The sequence below is a fragment of the Amblyomma maculatum genome, chromosome 2 (assembly GCF_055883805.1).
Source record: "Amblyomma maculatum isolate TAMU_Amacu chromosome 2, ASM5588380v1, whole genome shotgun sequence".
Taxonomy (NCBI): Eukaryota; Metazoa; Arthropoda; class Arachnida; order Ixodida; family Ixodidae; genus Amblyomma; species Amblyomma maculatum.
In genome coordinates, this window is record NC_139345.1 from 74,930,713 (window position 1) to 74,951,849 (window position 21,137).

The following is a 21,137-nucleotide window of genomic DNA, read 5'->3' on the forward strand; positions in this document are numbered from 1 at the left end:
TTGGGTCTGTTAGGTATAGCTGATCCTGGCGGTTATGCCTAATTGCGAGGGGGGGGGGGGGGGGGGGGGCTATACCAAATAGGGAGGGAGAGCATGTCAGGCTTCCTTTTCTTTGGTTGGTATGTTCAGATTGTAGCTGAAACAGAAGTGGGCGATGCGCCTGTAAGAGATTGATTGCAATGTTTTATGCTGTTGTCAGAAACTTGCCTGATATTGTCTGTTCACCTTTTCCAAAATTCTACAGGAGGAAGAGGCAGTGCTCAACTATTTGTACCATCAGATGCGTCAGGACTTTGTGTGTGGTCGTGTGCCTGAGCTACATCAGAGCAAGGTGCAGAGCCGAACTCTGGGCCTCGTGATCACCGATGTGGTTCGACACCTCATAGAGCTCGGCCAGACCCCGCAGCAGGGCAGCTACAGTTTTAGGTGTGCATTATTGCCTCAGTCTATTGCTGTTTTCGTTTTTATTTTGTTCATTTTGTGCATCACCTAATATGTACATCCCAAAAAATGTCCAGGCCATTACTCTTCAGGAAGGAAGTTTCACTCTACCTCTCTAACTTAATTTTTCGTGCAACGTTTGTGACTTTAGCTTCTCGATAGGAGCATATTGGTACAACGTGAGCTAACAATAGCTTATTCGAAGCATTTCATGCATTTGCAGCCACTACTCCACACTTGTGTTATAAGGCATCGATACCAATATGGGAAGTGTGTACAGTGCTTTTACCTTGTGCATTTGTCCTCTTGGTCCTCTGGTCCTCTCTTTTCTTGAAACTTCAGTAATATGTGCTATGTTAACAGGTTTAAGCAAGTCCTAATCACTAGAGAGTTTCTATATAGAATTAAAGGTAAATTGTCATTAATAGGTGTGTAGAAATAGCTTCTTAGGGCTTAAAAGGGTGTCGAACCAGAACCAAATCGAAAACCAGAACTGAATTTTTTCCGTCATCTTGGAACTGAACCTCAACAGGAACCAAACGAAAGAACCATTTCGAACTGGTTCACAATATAGTTCTGACCCAAATTTGCTGGCTACTTACCTTCATTATTTTTTCTTTTATCACTGCTTCTAAAGCGCTCTTCTTTCTCATTTCCAAAGCCCCACTGCACACTGCAAACATCGCAACAATATTGAAAAATCGTCTCTTGCAAAAAGGCGACAAGAACAGAGGAAAATATATTGGCACATGCATAGCACCAGTCTCTGGTGTCGAGCTAACGTTTCATTCCAAACACGGGTGGCCCCTGCACTGAGCAGTGGCGCCGCCCATGGCGAAAGTTACCGCATTCGAGAGCCTTCCTAGGCAGTGAAATAATAGCATATAATTTGTAATTTGAGTTACATATTTAGATAAATACATAACCACATGCTACTCAAGAACGAAATGACGAATCAGTTAAGAAAAATGCCAATCGTTTTATTTTCTTATTGTTTGACGACACCGAAATGAATCGCATGGCACATGCGATGCGGTGCCAGCAGGTGCAATTTGGTTGGCCAAGACTTCAGAATGATAAGCCGACACTGATGAAGGGAAGGCCACCTTGGGCAGCAATTTTACTGGTCTGTTCTTGAGTTGTACCTGAACTTAGCACAAGAATGATTTCATAAGTCGATTTCTCCTTTTGTCTTCTTTTCCTTTTGTCCTTAGCGATGTCTGCTTGCTTTATTTCCCTTGTCAAGTTGAACTATGTCAGGAGTGAAGCTCCGATGTTTGGAGCAAGCAACTGAGTGGAGTTACTCTAAGCTCTTTCACATACTGTCGTTTCAGTCCATACGACTATGGTGTACGGTCCACTTGGTTCATAGAAACGCAAAATGCAAAGGTGCGCACGTGCTGTGCGAGATATAGCTACACATATGGTATATACATCGTCAGCTTTGGGATGTGGGCTTGGTTTGATCTTAATCTGATTTCAAAGTTCTTTAGTGGGAGCCATATGAAACATTGTTGTACATGTAGTAGTAGAGGTTTTGCTCTGAGCTAAAATTTATGTGAAATTTTATGTACCTGAAAAGCGCGGCAGGAAATTATTTTCTTTTAACTTCCTTTTGGCGTGTGACAGCTTTGGTTGGTTATGTGGCATTGAAAATAATAATTATTTTCCCCCCGTACTGCTCTAATCGTTGGTTGCTCATTACAACTATTTTGCTGAGGTGTGTACAACCAAGTGAAGCCCATCACATCTGACAGCAAAAACAATAGACTGACTACTGTATGAATTTTCAGCTTTTATTATATACTTAAACAGGGAAGATAACGGTGTTTAAAAAGTGAAGGAAAAAAATACACCCCAAAGTTTATTTTCTTTTAACCCGTCTTAACCGGTTGGGCTGGGTCAAACTGGTTCGAACCGCACGGAATGTGTCTCCTGAGCCAAACCCGAACCATAAAGGTGTGAATCCAAACCCGAACCAAACTCCTGAAAATTCTGGTTCGATACCCTGGTGCTTAGTATGTTTAGTAATAGTGATGGAAGGGCTCCTTCATGTGCGGTAAACTGCGTGATGAACAGATTACTCCCACATGTCAAACAGGTATTTCAGCAAAAGACTACTTCAGACCTGCACCAAGGTGAGGTTAAGCAATGAAACCAAAAAATATTAGCATAGATTAACACTCATTTCACTGATAGAATGAGGCAGTCACGAAAAGTAAACCACATCACTGTGTATCTGGCATTAATTTGGTTTGAGTTGGTGTATTAAATTTCTATGTGCGTGTTTGCAAGAGTACATAATAAAGAAGAAGGGATGCGAGTATAATTTCTTGCAGATTTTCTTTTTAACAAAAGTTGTTTGACTTTTTATTGCTCTATATATGCTTTTTCAATAGCAGAAGAACTATTTATGTATTGTTAAGACACTGGGCTTAAATACATATGGGACATTTTTTTTTTCTCACCACTTGATTGGCACTTACAAAGCTAATGCTGAAAAGGGCTTTGTGACCACCAAATGATCGAGCCTCCGAGATATGCATGAGATCCACAAAATAAAAGAGACTATTTCATCGTCCAAGTTAATTTGTGAAATTAGTGTGCGATGATGATATGGATATTTTGTTGATTGGTTTGTGGGGGTTAACATCTCGAAGCGACTCAGGCTGTGAGAGACACCGTAGTGGAGGGCTTCAGAAATTTCGACCATTTGGGATACTTTAACGTGCGCTGACATTGCACAGCACACAGGTGCCTTGCTTTTCGCCTCCATCGAAAGTGGCCACTGAGGCCGGGATTCGATCCAGCATCCTTGGGAACAGTCGTCGAGCGCCGTAACCTCTGCGCCATCCCGGTGGGAGTATATGTTGTTGATTGGTATTTCTATTCTGTAAGAGGCTATCCTTTCAATGTAAGTAGCCTCCTTCATTAGTAAGCAGTAATTTCCTGATTGATAGAGGTTAAGTTCAGTTTGTCCTCAACATCCTTTATTTTGACTATTGCTAAGGAAGCAGGGCTCACATGCATTGTGTGTTTTTGCTTTGTGCATCTATTTCTTTGAGAACAAATGTACCCATGTTGTACACTGCAGCTGCAAAGGGTGTTGCACTCTCATAAAGGCTCCCTCTACTTCATTCATTCTTTACCTTTCTTGTTTTAGGTCTTGGTGCCTGAATCTTTTTATAAGAGGCTACTTGTTAGGGTTTATGATGTTAACATGCATTGAAAGGAACTGTTAGCTAACTGCGCAGTAGTTTTATGCACCATTTTTGTGTTTAATGTGAAGTTCCCATGCACATGTATTGTTGGCTCATCGCAGTGATTGGTGTCTTTTTTGCACTTATAGAATAAGACGCTGTCGTGCCTGCTCTGATCATTTTTGGGTTTTCGTTATAGTATCCTCATTTTCAGTGTTCGTTTGAGAGTTTTACTGATTGATGTTTTGTGACACATTTGATTTGTCATTGCAAAATGTTACCTTTGGCTTCATGATCTAGTTGGGTTCTTGCTTTTGCTGCTTTAAAATTATTTCGAATATTGTTTTGAGAAACTGCTTCTTGGAACGTTTTTGGAAGTCTTTGGAGCTTGGGGTTTTGTACCTTTAGCAGAACTTTAATTAGAGGTCAGCAAGTACTATTTGCTCTCCTTTTATTTTGTTTGTTGGGGCACTGGATATGTTTTCCCACTGTGCTTGAATAATGGGCTGGAACCAAACTGCCAGCTCTGTTATTTAATAGGGACTACTCTGGTTTGCTGTGTTAATGCTGTTGCTGATATGTTTGGCTTTCTGATCTTGTTTCTTCTACAGTGATTTTATGCCTTCGGTACTGGTTGGGCCATGGAAAATGCGTGTCCTGAAAACACGCATGATGACTGCCCTCAACGAGTGCTGGCAGAATAGTCGGCAAAATGCTCAGCGTGTCAAGGTAAGCCAGAGTTTCTTCACTGTTGTTTGTTTATTGCCTCTTTTGCCCTGGGGTGTTCTGATGTGATTTTCTGCATAATGCTATAGAAAGTGGCTGGGTTTATGGTTTACTCTAGGAAGTGCCATTGAGGGAGGAAGGTGGTTCCATCTGAACTGCGTATATATATATATATATATATATATATATATATATATATATATATATATATATATATATATATATATATATATATATTATTTTTTTTTGTTATTAAATATTCTTTTTTTAAAGAAAGTGCATTAATCTTTGTTTTCGTATGTTAAATTCCTTGCTTGAAGTGAAGGCTGGCAGGTGATTGTACTTTCCAGTCCTCCCCTTTCCGCTTCAGATTCGGCTTTGGTGGAAGAGCTTCGGACACCACCTAGTGCGACAATGTCGCTTTTTTGTGCTGATTAGGGGACACAGCTCATATTTGAAGAATATCGGCACTGTTCATTATATAGAAGCACTTGGCTGTAAGCAGCATTTTTCGCTGCTCTGTAGAACATACAAGAATTAATAGGAAAGTGTAGAACTTGCATCAGTATGGCGTTCTCTTGGGTAAAAAGAAATTGTTGCTTGATTGCATTCCACCTTTTGCTTAACCTTACTGAACTTTCTTTGCAACACTCCAAGCAGTCAATCTCTGTGTGCAAGGGACTGCATGCAACCCATGCTGGCTGCCCTCATAGCAATTGATTCTGTTGTTTTATTAAATTTCAAGCAAAGTTTTATGACCAGTGAAAAACGCTGTCAAAGTAAAATTGATGCAAATAACTTTTTAAGGTTTTGTTGGCAGTTCTTAATCTTGCTTACTCATCCCAGGTAAATGCCAGTGTTTAGGCTGTGTTTTTGAAATGCGAATGCCATTCTCTTCTTACTTGCAGGAAATTTACATAAATGAGTTCAGCAGTATTGTACCTGAATACTCATGTGAGCAGTTTGCATCTCAAGTGGACACAGATGGCCGTGTATGGGAGGTGATTTTGCTGGTCAATCCATTTCATACCCAGCTTCCTGGTCTGCGGATGCGTGCCAAAGGACCAAAGGAGGTGTGTGTGTTTATGGTATATGTTATTGGCTGTTGAACTGACCTGCATGTTCATTCTGATGAAGACGACCTGGCCCTGGTGAGGCCTGCAGAAGTGTGGGGATAATCATGTGCTGTCGTGGGGAATAGGTGTGGCTTGTGTTTGCATGAAGTTGCCACGGGCTGTGCAATACAGGGATAATTTGACAGCGTGATGAGAGTCCTTTTGCTCTGCAGTGAATGCAGTCCAGATGATGGTGATAATCGACAGGGTTGGAATAAAGCATAAGCTCTGCCTGTAAAGAAAACACAGTTTTTTTGCTCCCTTTTTATTCCAGTAAGTGTGTGTTCAGCAGCCATTTGAAAATTGATGTTGTTCTTTGCACTTAAAAAGAGCTGCTGAGTAGTGCTGGCATTTTATTCTTACGCGCTACTGACTGCATTGCCTTCTGAAGTTTCCCTGTGATCGTGGGCACATTATTTTTTCTGGTTCAATGTATTAAGTCTGAGAAGTTGTGCATTTTTGTGGTGCAGCTCAATGCAAAGTGCACCGTTTTTTTTTCTTTATTGGAAATTCATTATCAGCGCTTGAGAAATTGCTTGGCCTGGCTTTTAATAAGTTGAATCAGCCCAAGCGCCTGCATTTAGTAAATTCTCACAGTTATTGTGGCAACAGGGCTGATGGCGGAGCAACATGGCAAAAGCTTCAAGCGCGTTTTGTTCAGATTCGTCAGGCTAGTTACTGCTTTTGGTGTATGTGAACTTGTGAAGTTTTGTAAGCGTCTAACAATGAATATTGGATTGAGCTCTACTTTGAATGCCATTAAATGCATGAAAAGATTGTTGCCGCACATCTGCACTTGGCTTGCACCACAAATTTTAAATGAAAATGACAGTGTGCATGCATTAGTCTATACAGTTGCTTTTCGTTTGTGCACGTTCATGTGTACAGGTTTTGAAAATAAGCTTAACCTGGAAATACGGCAGGTAATTTAAGTGTACCCTTGTTGTAAATGTTAGTTCAAGTGTACCCATATTGGAGTGAATCCTAACAAGCCAGTAAATCAAAGTCCTCTGAATCTAATTTCTCTGTGCCATGTGTAGGCTTGTATAAAGTGCATGTGTCTGCTTACTTTCCACACTGTCTCTGCAACAGTTGCCTACATTCGTCACCGTCGTCAGACAGTATGGCAGAGGCCTCTTTCAGTAGTTTCCAACCTCACTTGCTTTGCGCTACTTACATACTTCTCTTTCCTTCAAGCTTCTTAATGTTGTGACCTCTCATATTAATGGCAGGCGTTCCTTTGTGTGCAGGTATTCATTATTGCTCATTTTTCACCCTTTTTAACCGTGGTGTGTCAGTGTGTGTGTGTTGTCAGTCAAATGAAAAAAATCTGCTTATGCGTGTCTTTTGTTTCTCTGATTTGAAACGTGTGAGTGTTGACGGCCCCATTGCCCAGAAAATGTGGCGTCAGCAGTATTAGTGTAGTGAGCAAAAAACCGCAAGCATTGCTCTGGCAGAGGGTCATTGTCTAGTGACATGGCCGAGCACTGGTTGGGTGGCAGGTCGTGTGACATTTCAAGATCACATGACATGGCCATGACAGGAACTGACAACTGGAGTTGCTCCTTTGACATGGGAATCTAACCCTGTTGGACCTATGGATTCTGAGTGAGACATGTACTCCGAGGCCATGCAGGCGTTTTCGTACGGCTTGGTTTAAGCAGAGATTTGTATTTGTATCAGGGGGTCTCACACATAATGTGATAACCTACGATTGTAAAGTAATCAGTATGTGTGTGAGGATGGATGCACAAATTAAAGAATTAGTTTTGAACGATTAGTGAAATGTATGTTCATAAATGAGGATTTGCTAGGGGAGCCAGAGATGGAAGTCATTAATGCTATCCTGTCAAACTCTTAAAAAAAACACTTAAGTGCTCTCCCCCCCCCCCCCCCCCCCCTCCCTACCTTCTTTTTTTTTATTCCAGAGTGCAAACTGGACACAAATCTGCTCCATCAGTGATCTGTGTTTCGTGAACATGGTGCCGTCTCACTGTACTGTTGAAATCAGTCGTCGCAATGGCATACCTCAGGTGAGGAGAATGTACTGTAAAAGATATTTGCGTTATAAATTTTCAGTAACCTGGACATTCCTGGCACTGTCATTGGTATCCAGTTTCTCGTAGATCATGATCCATTGTATTCTTCCTAATTTCAAAATCATAGTCCATTCATGTGGGCTTTTATGAATTTTTAAACTTGCAGGTTTCTTTGAACCCCTCTTCTCCAACCTTGTCTAGTTGGGGGCATCACATGGAATAACTGTCTGTAGATGATTATTGTAGTGACTAGCAAAAGTTTGCTTATTTCATCTGCTCGGTGCATTTGTATCTCGAGCTTATATGTAGATGTTTACGGGTAAAGAATCTACTCTGTCCAGCTGAGAATTTTAAAATCCAATAATTGAGAACTAAGAATCTTCCGTATTCTCTAGAACATCTCTCGCTTGTTAACGTGTATAGCTTTTGCACATAACTGCCTCTGCACCTTGCCTTTGTGGTCAGGGTTACATATTAGGAAGATGGTTTTTCTTATGTCCCACAAACCTGGGTTCTGAGCTTGCTGTGAGTATCTATAGGAAGAGAAAAAAAAAAGTCTTGCTGTTTTATAATTTGATCCAGATATAACGCAAGATGCTTTCTGAAGCAGATGATTGCAGAAGGAAAGCCTGCGGTGAATAATGGGTACCTTGCTCTTTCAGTAGGTATCAGTGTATTCTTACTCATTGTATTGAATTTTACTGGCATGTTGCTGCTAGAATAGCAATCCCCGACATGCAAACTCGCTTCAGTGGATGGGTTAGCAAGCGCGTTAAAGCACCAGCTGAACTTATTGGTGACAAATTCAGCCCTTGAATAAAATTTAAAGTAATCACATTCCCAACATTATATCATTCCTGCTAGCTTCCACAAGCACGGGGTCATCTCAAAACTCAAAAAAGAGAATGTGGCTGCTAAGACACAAATCTGAGAATATGGCTAAAACAGGGGTGGAAGTGCTGCTCCAATTGCTCCATTCTGCTCCAAACCGCTTTCCCTCCTCCATCCTGCTCCAAAGTGCAATATTGCTCCAAACTTGCTATTTTGATGTTCTGCCATCAAATTTAGCAGAACATGGGAACAATGTCATTGCACCTGTGACAAAGATATAACGCTTCTTGCACTGGGCCTAATACAAATGAAATTTTTGCAAGGGAAGGAAGCATGGAGCATAATAAATATTTGTTCGCAAGTAAATTTAGTATGAGCCACCGGCGATTAGCGATAATTGAAAAAAAAAAAAAATGTACTGTGCATGTGACATCGCACCCCCTCTCAACCTTTTGAATCACCGGTGGAGAGAAGCGAGATCAGCAAGCGAAGCAGGTAGCGCAAACTTCTCTTGTCCCGACTGCAAAAACTGCACGAGTTATTCTAATGGTTCTGCTGTGAAAACAAGCAGGTACTTCACTATCGAGCCTCTTTGTCAGTGACAAGCTTGCCAGGCTTACAGCAGACAAAAACCATACTTGAAGCGTTGGCACGCCAAAGCTGTGAATCACTAGGCAGCTTCTCAAGATTGTTGGAAAGGCATACGTAATTTACTGCCAAAATATTAACAATGAGCCTCAGCATTGCTCAAGCAGAGAATGGTGAACTATTGGCAGGAGGCAGTGAAGTAAAAAAGCTGTAGGATGGAAAGGCTACCCCTCAAATCCATCTCTCTATATCCCAAAGCTGCTCCAAAATGCCCAAGCCTGATTTCACCCCTGTAGACCTCCACCATATTTACAAATGGACAATGCGATCGAGGTTGGGCTGCAGTCGTCTGCGATCCCACGGTAGGAAAAAAGCAAGAGAGCGGCACTGACGCTAAGCTTGTCGAGGCGCATTATTGTGGTCTGAAGGCACCTTTTTTGCAGACAAAATATTCATATGCTCAGGAATTTATCAGCCGAGGCATAGGATCAAACGGGATCATGTAATACCCCATTATCTGGAGGCTTTGAGGTGTATTCTAAATGAGGAAAATAAAGTAGGTATGCACAAGATAGGGAGCAGAAATGCCATGCTCATTAATCTGAACTCCAAATTAGTATTGCTGCTAGAGCGCATCGAAGTGGTAGACTCGGCATTTGAATCTATCAAGTCAAAATAGGTAAACGCATTAGGTGAGGCTAGATGTTCAGTTATAAAGCGCACTAGCAAGCGTTACGTTTGCTGCAAATCTTTTCCAAGTTTTTGCTAAAGTTGGCCTGTGTTATACTATATCTTTACATGCTTTGGCCGTTTGTCTTGTCAGAGATGAGTGGGAGGTTGGAAAGGCATTGAACTTGCATGAAAAGGAATCTGATTGGAGATTTTGTATTTCATAAAAAGCAAACTACAATTATCAAAGGTGTTTGACCTTAGAAACGTGCTCCAAAACAAAACTGAAATGCTCCAATACTCTCGTTTCATTGCTCCAAAGCTGCGCCAAAATGCTTGAACCTGCTTCCACCCCTGCTAAAATTTGCAGTTTTTCATGGCTGTGCAGAATTTTGTAAAGCCAGAGGCACACATTCGTGGGTATGGTGCAATGTATATGCACCAATAGCATTTGTTTGCGATTTTAAGTCGTGTGCACAATGTTCAGCAGGGTGCATATTTGTACTCTGCGTTTGGGGACCTGCACGTAATTCTTGTGGATACAGGAAACTAACTGCAATGTAGCTGACACCACTTGTAGCAGCGTGCCATTAGCCTGGAGCCTTACATGTCATGCCATATCTTTTTTATTGCAGAACCTCAGGTTTGATAGCATTAGCCAAATGCATTCTTTTGTGTCACTCCTTGATGGCTATTACCGGCTAACAGAAAAGTGGACTGTGAACCTGTGTATCAACCTTCCCACACCATCGCTGACCATGCTGCGAGCAATGAGATGTCATGGACCAGTAGGGTAAGGATGATTTTGTTTTTGTTGCAAATGTAGTGTGAAGAAGCAGTATCTTGCGTGTGCAGCCATTTGTATGCAGTCAGTGGTGGATTATTATCAGTTAATAGATAAAGGAGGTAGTCTGTGTTGGTTAATTGAAGGAGGCTCCAGAAAGCTGCAGATTTAATATGACTACAGCAGTGAAGACGAGCAGGATGTCCAGGAGCCATAACCGAGCACTCCTGACATTTGAAACAGGAACTCGACCAGCTGCTCTGACTGCTTTGCACATGGCAATCAGAATCTGGCTTTGCACGGCGTACAGGTGCTATAGGTTCAGTGCTAGATTGCCTACTTTCAAACGCTAGCTTTGACCAGAGTCATGGGGAATTACCTGTGGTAAAAGTTGATTCTACAGATTTTGAACTTGCAGTCTCTATGTATTTGATTCTAGAAATGAAAGCTCTATGTATGTGCACATCATAGTGTAGTATTGGGCTTAACAGGGCACAAGTCTCAGGTGGATATAATGAGCAAGAAATAATGGAGAAAGGACCAAGTAGCATTACTAAGAAAAATAAGAGGAGTAATGTGAAGCCTAATTAATATATGTATACCTATCAGCTTTTCAAAGGTGTAACCAGTAAAACTGTAGTGTCAGCGAACTGTATACATAGCGCACTAAGACATTTGAGAAGCTGTCGGTGGAAATGACCTTGATGGAGCCAGTGCTGAAACCTAAGTTTGTGAGGTTATGGCCAGGTTGGGTTGTGATGGCAGCATGAAGCACGCACCTTTGTATCGTGTGGCAAGATTGGGTTGTTGTGTGGTATGGTAACATTTTAAAAATAACTCAATTTTTTTCCTCATTTACATGTTAATTTTTAACTTTTCATTCGTTGCCTTGCCAAAAGATGACTCTTGGTGGTTGGTTATCTTTTGCCTTATATGTGTCCCAATATTGTATGATGTATACATATATACAAAGGTTTCAGGAAAAAAGTAACTGCTGGTCATGGACCAAAATATATGGCAACCAGGTCTTTGTAGATGTCCACAGCAAAGATATGGTGAGCGTTATACATTGCGGGTTCTCTTCACAGGGCCAGGTTTGCATACCAAAAGCTGCAGGAGAAAGGTGGACATGAAGCAGGCTGGTACCTGATTCGGCAGAGCTCATCTGTCTATCGGGAGTATCGGCTGGACTTCCTGGGAAGAAATGCAGCGCCTGAGACGCTGCGCATTGTGCAGTTTCTAGATGGCCGCTTTGCACTGGACGAAGCAGCACCGGAAGAAGGAAGGTACGCTACCTTGGCTAGGCTGATCAGCGAAGCTGTTCGTCCAACCCTGGAAGTTGGGCTTGGATACTGTGTGCCTCCATCTGAGTATGGTGAGATTTTTCTTTGTTCTCTCTCTTCAGAAAGAATGAGTGCCATCACCAACCAATTAGGGGCATCAGAGCTGTAACAGAGCTTTGTATTGTTTCTTATTCTAAAGAGACCAACTAATTTACTAGTCCAGGAATTCTCAGTCTTGTTTTGCTTCAGGGAACTCCAACAGCTGCATATATACTATATACAACAGCTGCAATATGAGGCAGGGGACCTCCCATTGCAGCTGTCACAATCAGGCAATGTTGCTTGTGAATGGACCTGTCCTTTTTTTTTTTTTTATATATATTGTAATAGGGCGTTTATTGACGCTCAGATGGAGAGCTGTGAGGAGAGGACCTTGCAACGGCGTGCCCAGCGTACTTCTTTGTCTTCGTCGCACAACGCACTGGTGCATGTCGATGGCTGAAGTGCTGACTATCACAGTACATTTTCCCCCCGGGTAAAAAAAAAGGAGCCATCCTGGCGACTTATGGCTCGGAAAGCACAGCGGGGTCATAGAATGGCTTCAATCGGTTCACGTGAACTGTTTCACGACCACGGCGACGCAAGTCCGCAGAGGGCGTGACGGGCTCAACTACGCAGATGTTTGCTGGAGGACCCTATATGGCCGGTGGTAGCGAGCAAGAAATTTCTTTGAAAGGCCAGGGGTTGTGGAGGGCACCCAGAGCCACACCAGAGAGTTCGGGAGATATGACGAAGCTTCGCCGGTATCACGGAGGTATTTTTGTTGCCACTGATTTTCTGTTGTGAGAGAGCGGGCGAGCTGACGGCATTCTTCTGCGTACGTGACGGCATCGGATAGCGGGGAAAATTCGGAAACGTCAGGGCGGTAGGGAAAAAGTGTGTCCATAGTACAGGGTGGCTCGCGCCCGTAAAGGAGAAAGAATGGAGAGAATCCAGTAGTGGTCTGTGCCGCAGTGTTATATGCGTAAGTTACAAACGGTAGAACTTGGTCCCAATTGGAATGGTCGGTGTTCACGTACATAGCCAGCATGTCACCGAGAGTGCGGTTGAAACGTTCTGTCAGTCCATTCGTCTGAGGGTGGTACGAGGTAGCGGTGCGGTGTATGATGCGGCATTCTTTCAGGAGAGCCTCAAGAGCGTCTGATAAGAAAACGCGTCCGCGATCACTGAGCAGTTCGCGAGAGGCACCATGGCGAAGAACCAGGTTTTTCAGAATAAAGGCAGCCACGTCGCGTGCGGAAACAGAGGGCAATGATGATGTCTCAGTGTAGCGGGTCAGATGATCCACTGCCACGATAATCCAGCGGTTGCCAGCTGAAGTTGTAGGGAGGGGACCGTATAAATCTATGCCAACACTATCAAACGGACGGGCAGGACAGGGCAACGGCTGCAAAGAAGCAGGAGACTTGAGAGGAGTTTTTCGGCGTTGGCAAGACTGGCAAGAGCGGACAAAATGGCGGACAAAGCGGTACATTCCACGCCAGAAGAAGCGTAGACGCAAGCGCGTGTAGGTTTTCAACACTCTGCCGTGGGCGCACTGGGGATCAGTATGGAAAGCAGCACAAATTTCGGCGCGGAGATGACGGGGGATGACTAAAAGCCACTTCCTTCCGTCGTGAAGATAATTGCGGCGATAGAGCAGCCCGTCACGAATTGAAAAATGGTGAGCTTGGCGGGCAAGCGCCCTAGACAAACGACCTGGAGAGTGACTTGAAAGAAAGTCCAGAAGTGTAGATATCCATGGGTCGCGCCGCTGTTCCGTGGCCATGTCGATAGTGGCAAGCGAAGACAAATCGTAGGCGGAGATCTCATCAGACAACTAAGAGGGAGGCAGCGGTGAGCGCGAAAGAGCGTCCGCGTCAGTATGCTTGAGGCCTGAGCGATATATGACACGAATGTCATACTCTTGGAGGCGAAGAGCCCAGCGAGCAAGGCGGCCGGACGGGTCCTTGAGGGACACCAGCCAGCACAGAGCGTGATGATCAGTGACCACATAAAATGGTCGGCCATAGACATACGGACGGAATTTGCCGATGGCCCAAATAATGGCCAAGCATTCTCTTTCCGTAACAGAATAATTGGACTCTGCCTTGGTCAAGGTGCGGCTTGCGTACGCCACCACATAGTCTCGGATACCAGGTTTGCGTTGGGTGAGAACAGCGCCTATCCCAATACCGCTAGCGTCAGTGTGAATCTCAGTTGGCGCATTTGGGTCGAAGTGGCGGAGGATGGGAGGCGAAACCAAAAGACGGCGTAAAGTGTTGAAGGCGTCATCACAAGTAGGTGTCCATGCGCAGAGGTCGGAGCTGCCGGAGAGGAGCTGGATGAGAGGAGCAATAATAGAGGCGAAATTTAAGATGAAGCGGCGAAAGTAGGAGCACAGGCCGATGAAACTTCGTAGCTGCTTCAGTGATTTTGGGCGTGGGAATTCGGCAACTGCACGAAGTTTGGTGGGATCGGGAAGAATGCCATCCTTAGAAACGACATGACCTAGAATAGTTAGTCGGCGAGCAGCAAAGCGGCACTTCTTCAGATTTAGTTGGAGGCCGGCGGTAGCGAGACAAGTGAGAACGTCCTTCAGTCGGAGCAGGTGGGATTGAAAATCGGTAGAAAAGACTACGATATCGAGATAGCAAAGACAGGTTCGCCACTTGAATCCACGAAGCACAGTGTCCATGAGGCGTTCAAATGTGGCCGGGGCGTTGCAAAGCCCAAAGGGCATGACGTTGAATTCATATAATCCATTTGGTGTGATGAAGGCAGTTTTAGAGCGGTCAGCGTCATCCATTGGCACCTGCCAGTACCCAGATCGTAAATCCAACGAGGAGAAAAACTCGGCGCCCTGCAAGCAGTCCAGTGCGTCATCGATGCGTGGCAGAGGATAGACGTCCTTGCGCGTGATCTTGTTGAGCCGGCGGTAGTCGACACAAAACCGGAAGGAGCCATCTTTCTTAGGTACCAACACAACTGGAGATGCCCAGGGACTATGGGATGGCCGAATGACACCACGACGGATCATGTTGTCCACATGATCAGCAATTACTTGGCGCTCCGAAGCCGACACGCGATAGGGGCGCTGGCGCAAAGGTGCGGTTTTACCGGTGTCGATGGTGTGCTCTACGACAGACGTGCGGCCCAAGTCAGTTTGAGGAAGGTCGAATGAAGAAGCGAAGTTCTGCAAGAGGGCGACAAGTCGATCACGTTGCGCAAGTGGAAGATCAGCATCAATAGCATGTTGGAAAACGTCGGAAGGCGTCAAAGCGGTCGCAACATCGCAAGAGCACAGACTAACGTCGAAGGAGGGGGTTGAGTCAGCAAGAGTGGTGATATGACCGGGATCAAGCTCTTCAAGACGTCCAATGCATTCGCCACGGAGCAGGACTGCTGGCAAGAAAATGGGTTCGAGGCGTAAAGTGCACTCTTGCCGTCTTGAACTTCGAGAACTGCGAACGGAAAAAGGAGGCAGGGATGACGGGAGGTGGCTTCGGAAGGTGTAAAAATCGCAGTCAAAGAGTTACCCACTCACAAGACAGTGGTACGAGGGCAGCAGAGAACGGAGGAATGTCGGTGTCATGGACGACGAGAAGTTTTGCAGTGCGGGGAGGGGTATCACAGAAGGGGGCATCACAGAAGGGGGCGAAGGCAATTTGCGCACGAGCACAGTCAATAACGGCTTGATGAGTCGATAGAAAATCGTATCCGAGGATGATATCATGCGAGCAGTTCGGCAGAACAATAAACTCTATGGGGTACAAGACGTCTTGAATGAGCACACGGGCTGTGCAAGATGCGGAGGGGTGAATGTGCTGTGATGAGGCGGTGCGGAGCGAAAAGTCGGAAATCGGAGTGGTCACTTTGCGAATTCGACGGCAGAGCGCTTCACTGATGACGGAGACGGCTGCACCGGTATCGACGAGAGCGAGAACTGTGGCGCCTTCTACAGAAACTTTGATAACATTAGCAGGATGAAACGGAGGACTTGAGGAATTCGAAACAAGCGCAGTTCTTGCCCCCAGAACTGCGACTGTTAGTTTTCCTCAACGGTGCTGGTAGAACGTCGCAGCATTGGAGAAAGCGATCGGCGCCGAGGAGAATGTGATCGACAAGTGGCATAGGTTTGGCGATCTTGTGAGACAAATTGAGAACCGGGCGGAATCATTTGCGAGCCTGAGTCGGTATCGTACGAATAAAGTCGAATGTCAGGCTGTGAAGGTTGGAGGTGCTGGCGACAAAGGCGTCCAACATGGCCCGGCCGACCGCAGGCATAGCAAATCGGAAGGTTGTCCGTAGTACGCCAAGGTTTCATAGGATGTGGGCGGAACCTTGAGGGTGGGGCTTGGAACAAAGGCTCAGCATGCGGCGGTGAACGGTAGGCAGGGATCTGCACATAGGAGCCAGACGTGGGCGAAAGTGGTGGCCTAGCCGTTACTTGGGCATACGTGAGAGGTGCCGTCACAGGCGGCACCACGGGGTTGGACGGCAAGACATCAGCGACGTGTTCTTGCACGACACGGCGTATAGTAGGGGCCAGAGATGGAGCCAGTTCAGGAACGAGGCGGCCCGAGTCTTGAAAATGGGGAAGGAGTGAGATTTGACGTGCGACCTCTTCACGAATAAAACCTTTGATCTTTTGATTCAGCGGGCTCCCTTCAGAAGTTGGCGAACCACCCAGGGCTAATGCGGATACGCCTTCGTCGCACACACTGGAGCGGCGCCTAGAAGCGCGCCGCTTGCGGAGCTCGTCGTAGCTCTGGCAAAGCTTCACGAGTTCACTAACGCTGGTGGGATCTTTCGCTACCAGCATCTGGAAGGCGTCCTCAGAAATGCCCTCGAGGATGTAGCGGATTTTGTTCGCTTCCGGCATGGCCGGGTCGACTCGTTTGCAGAGATCAACGATGTCTTCTATGTAGCTGGTAAAGTTCTCATCAGCGCGCTGAACACGATCTTGTAAACGTTGTTCGGCACGAAGCTTACGCACTGCCGGGCGGCCAAACACTTCCGCGAAATTCTTTTTAAATGTCGACCAAGATGACAGGTCAGCCTCATGGTTGCGAAACCAGAGGTTCGCCACGTCCGTCAGATAGAATATGACGTTACTGAGCTTGTATGAGTCATCCCACTTGTTGTAGCTGCTTACTCTTTCATATGATGACAGCCAGTCGTCGACATCTTGATCGGCCGTGCCACTGAAGAGGCAAGGGTCACGCTGGCGCACGACGCCAGAACACATGATCGTGGGTGGAACGGCTGGCAGCGTCGAAGTGGACTCGTCTTGCATGGCGGTCGTAGAGGGTAGTGTACGGCTTCGCAGTTCCAGTTTGGATGGGATCGTTTCCGGCACCTCCGCCAATTGTAATAGGGCGTTTATTGACGCTCAGATGGAGAGCTGTGAGGACAGGACCTTGCAACGGCGAGCCCAGCGTACTTCTTCTTTGTCTTCGTCGCACAACGCACTGGTGCATGTCGATGGCTGAAATGCTGACTATCACAGTACAATATTATCATTTATAGTTCACTTTTGTAAGCATTTGTTTTTTGTTTTGTTTTTTTCTTGTGCCAGTCAGCTTTTTATTTAATGCCCACCTTTCACTTATGCTTAAACCATGCTCAAACCAGAAGGGTTAAACGCTGCTGAACCGAACATGGAGCGAAAGCATTAGCTACAGGTGACCGAGCATTCTTCATCTTCTTCTTCTTCCTCTTCTTTTTCTTCGCAGCTGTTCAAGGTAATTTGTGACTGGTCATTTGGGAAGGCAATTTAATGGGAACTCACGTGTCCTACGACTTCTAGTCATTGCTGCTTCTTTAGGTTTTTTTTAGTCAGTAGACTTATCCTTTAATGGCTCATTCTCACGGGTCGTGCCGTCAGTAACTCTTTCATTACGTGGGAGGCGGTACTGAATGTAGGGCTTCCTGACATTACGTTTGGCAGGGGCTGCCAACTCAGCTCTCCTTTTATGTGGGAGGGTGATATCAGAATCAGTCTGCCAAGACTCTTGCATCCACGCTATCCTTAGGCCATGCTGGCACATTCATGTGGCTCGGTTAAAGCGGTGCTTTATATGTTGGCTGGTAGCAGATCAAATCAGTCGATATTGTCGACCATAAACCCTGAGTGCTCATAGGAGGGTTAAATTCTAAAGTTAAAGCTCAGCTACTTTGGTAATCTGATGAGAAGAGAGGAGTCGCTGGAGAAAGATTTAATGTTGGGAAAGGTTGAGGTCGCCGGAGAAAGGGTAGGCAGCGAACACGATGGTTAGATGGCATCCTTGAGGTGCTGCAGATGAAGTTATGTGATGTTAGGAAGATAGAGACAGGAAAGCGTGGCGTGACATGGTCCATAGGGTTACAAAGAGTCGGACACGACTGAACTGAACTGAACTGAGCTTACGCTATCGCGTCACCACAATGGTGGAAGTGAAAACAGAGAGAAAGAGGTGCTACAGTGGAGGGCTGCTTCGGACCACTGTGCGATAGAGGCTTTCGCCTCATTTCAGTTTAGTGATCCAAAGTGCTCCCTAGAATTTTTACTGTAGGGCAGCTGGAGATAATCGGTAGCTAATCATGAAGAATTGAATCTAACTAGGCTTCTTAGATTTTCATGGTGCAGGCATGAAAAAGTTACTATGACTCCCAGGCTTGTGATAAGGTGCTGGCACTTGGTTGACTACTATAAAGAAACGTTAATTTGCCTCAGTTTGCATTGAGTTTGCTAAACTGGCTTAACAAGCTTATCTCGCTTCGCTTCATATCTAGGTAACTTGAGTTGTAAGAAAGGGGATGTGCTAGCTATTCCTGTTAGTGGTAATTGCAATTTACTACAAATGTTCTAGCTTCGGTTTTTGAGAAAAAGAAAGGCGCCGTATATGTGGCTTCTTGGTGAACACCTGAAACATACTGTGGGGGAAGGGAAGACGGGAGTCAAAAAAGAAAATGGTACTGCAGTGAAGGGACTCCAAATAATTTTGACTTCTTTATCGTGTGCTAACATAGCACAGCACAGGGGTGTATTTTGCGTCCCTGTTCCTGGGAAATGCGCACCGCAGTGGTCAGGCTCGAACCTGGGTTTATTCCAGTCAATAGCTGAGCCTTTTAACCACTGACCCACCATGGCGTATAACAGGGGCTTTTATTTTTGGAGCTAATTTTTAGCTCGTGGAATTGTTAAGTTATGAAACATTTTTTTTTTCTTTTTTTTTGCATTTCGCTTCTCTCTGTAATGTGCTTTTACTTCACTGTAGTGCATAAGGACATTGCCATTAACAACTTTGCTTACACTGACTGACCTCAATTCTTTTTGAAGCGCGGTGTAAAGTCTTGCGCGTTGAGCTTGCCCAGTTGATTCCCGGGGAATGGGCCTTGTCTTCTCTGCAGATAAAACGCAGCTGCTTTTGTGCCGCCCACCTGCTCTTGACGCGGAAAAGTTGACTCAGAAACGGGAGTCGCGGGAGTGCATCCACTCTGGGGCATTAGTGTTCACAGAAAATCGCAAAGATGAACTGCCTGGCAAGTTCACTGTAGTACGCCGGGCGTACTTGCACCGGGACAGAGGTCAGTACCGAGAAGTTGCTGTGAAAGCCCTGAAGACGCACCTTGAAGACAGCCATCTCAAGGTAATTTCTGGCTGTGCCCATTGTATGTGACTACTTTGATGTGCCGCTGTTTCGGTGAAGCAGTTTTACAGCCACACTAAGGTCCTGAGCTTACTTTTCGGCCCCTCACTGTGGTGGTTTAGTGTTTGGGGCTTTCACTTACTGAGCTGGGGGAGCCAGGTTCAATCCCAGCTGCAGCAGCCACGTTTCGATGGAGGCAAAGTGCAACATGCCCGTGTACTGTACAGTGTAAGTTCACATCAAGAAGCTCCTGATGGTCGAAATTACTGTACCACATTTACCCCCCCCCCCCCCCCCCCCTCCCCCTCCCCCCCCGACTTTTGACATTGGAAAATTGCCTTTATAAAAAAAAAAAAGGAGTTAGCTTTTCTTGCTCCGTAAGTTTTGTGCTGTTGTCACAGGGCACAGCGCAGTGCAAAGAAACCATGCATTGACAACCTTGTAACATGTTTATTTTTTTGACGAGGTTCTGCAAGGAGGGCACTTTTGATGAATATGAAAGAGCACCAAGAGGCTGCTGACCCTTGACAGGAGCACAGGCAGCAGTGCTTTTCTTAATGGGCTGCTGTCTGTTCTGTTCCGCGAGTGTATGCTGTAACACGAAGAACTTTTCAAGATGAGGAAGAAGATTCTGAGTGCTGTCCTGAGTGGCATTGCTATCGCTGCATGTGTTTGTCCTGCCTGTACACGGATTGTTCCCGCCGCTGCTTTTCGAGTCCCAGTACCTCGAATAATCCCCCATCCTACAATACCTAAAAAGCCTGGTGTTGAGCATGTTCATTTTATTTCATATCAATTGGTCAACATGATCCATCATTGCACGATCATCAAATCGCACTAACAGCTAACACCTTTTGAAGCAAGCAATGCTAAAAACGGTGACACAATCATGGCTGATCATGCTTTGTTCTTGATGGTAGATGTATGAATTAATAGTATGATATGAATTTTCAACCCTTGCAAAACATGTGTTTTTTTCACCCCTGTAATGAAACTTCCCATAAACTGATTGATGTCAAATTTAAGAAAAAAAAAGGTGGCTTCATTACAGGAGTAAATATGGTGTCCGGAGCTCACCACTATGGCATCCTTCATAGCCTGAGTCACTCTTGGACATTCGAACCCTGTGAAACCAACCAACTTTTTGGCCAATTTTGCTGATGTTTATAGATGGTATGCTTAGTTTTGGCTGGGTCTTATTACAGCCTAGTAAGTATCAACAAGTATCAACACGCCATCCTGCTGCTGAAATATTCTTTTAGTTTATTTCAACATTGATAACATTTCGTGGTCATCACAAGTACCTGTCGTAAACTCCTTTTTCATTCCAGAGTAGTGACTTCTTAGATCTTTGTTTTCTTTCTCTAAACTCGTTACCAAACCCACCAGGTCAGTTAATAATAGCTTGAATACCTTTCATCTTATTCTAACCACGTGTCCATATCTGGTGTCGCCGATATCTTACTTGCCTGGTTTAAGTGACCACTTACTGCTAGCATTTGAAATAAGTCGCCAAAGCTAAAAGAAGTAATGCTGTCAAAAGCATTCGCGACTACAGCAGAGCTAACTTGGAATTAACGAAGAGCTTTCCACACTCCTTGACTTATTTATGGCAAATGCTTTTTACCAGACCGTGAATGTAAACTGGAACATTTTCAAACCAAAATTGAACAACCTAACCAAAAAGTACATACCGAAGCGCGTAATAAATGGTAACTTGGGCAGGTTTTTGAACCGAAAAAAGTGCCTCTATCATGCGGCAAAATCGGCTCCTTCTGAGGACCGTTG

The 21,137-nt window shown here is 45.0% G+C and overlaps 1 protein-coding gene across 1 annotated transcript in view; it reads left to right on the forward strand.

The window, feature by feature from the left end:
* LOC146199033 (tyrosine-protein kinase JAK2-like) overlaps positions 1–21,137 on the forward strand; it is a 63,689-nt gene that overhangs the window by 1,684 nt on the left and 40,868 nt on the right. Inside the window, exons 3-9 of the mRNA XM_084594515.1 lie at positions 245–426; positions 4,253–4,370; positions 5,276–5,440; positions 7,411–7,515; positions 10,245–10,402; positions 11,482–11,768; positions 19,111–19,349. Of these exons, the coding sequence (XP_084450641.1) occupies positions 245–426; positions 4,253–4,370; positions 5,276–5,440; positions 7,411–7,515; positions 10,245–10,402; positions 11,482–11,768; positions 19,111–19,349 (1,254 nt within the window). The remainder of the gene's footprint in view (positions 1–244; positions 427–4,252; positions 4,371–5,275; positions 5,441–7,410; positions 7,516–10,244; positions 10,403–11,481; positions 11,769–19,110; positions 19,350–21,137) is intronic.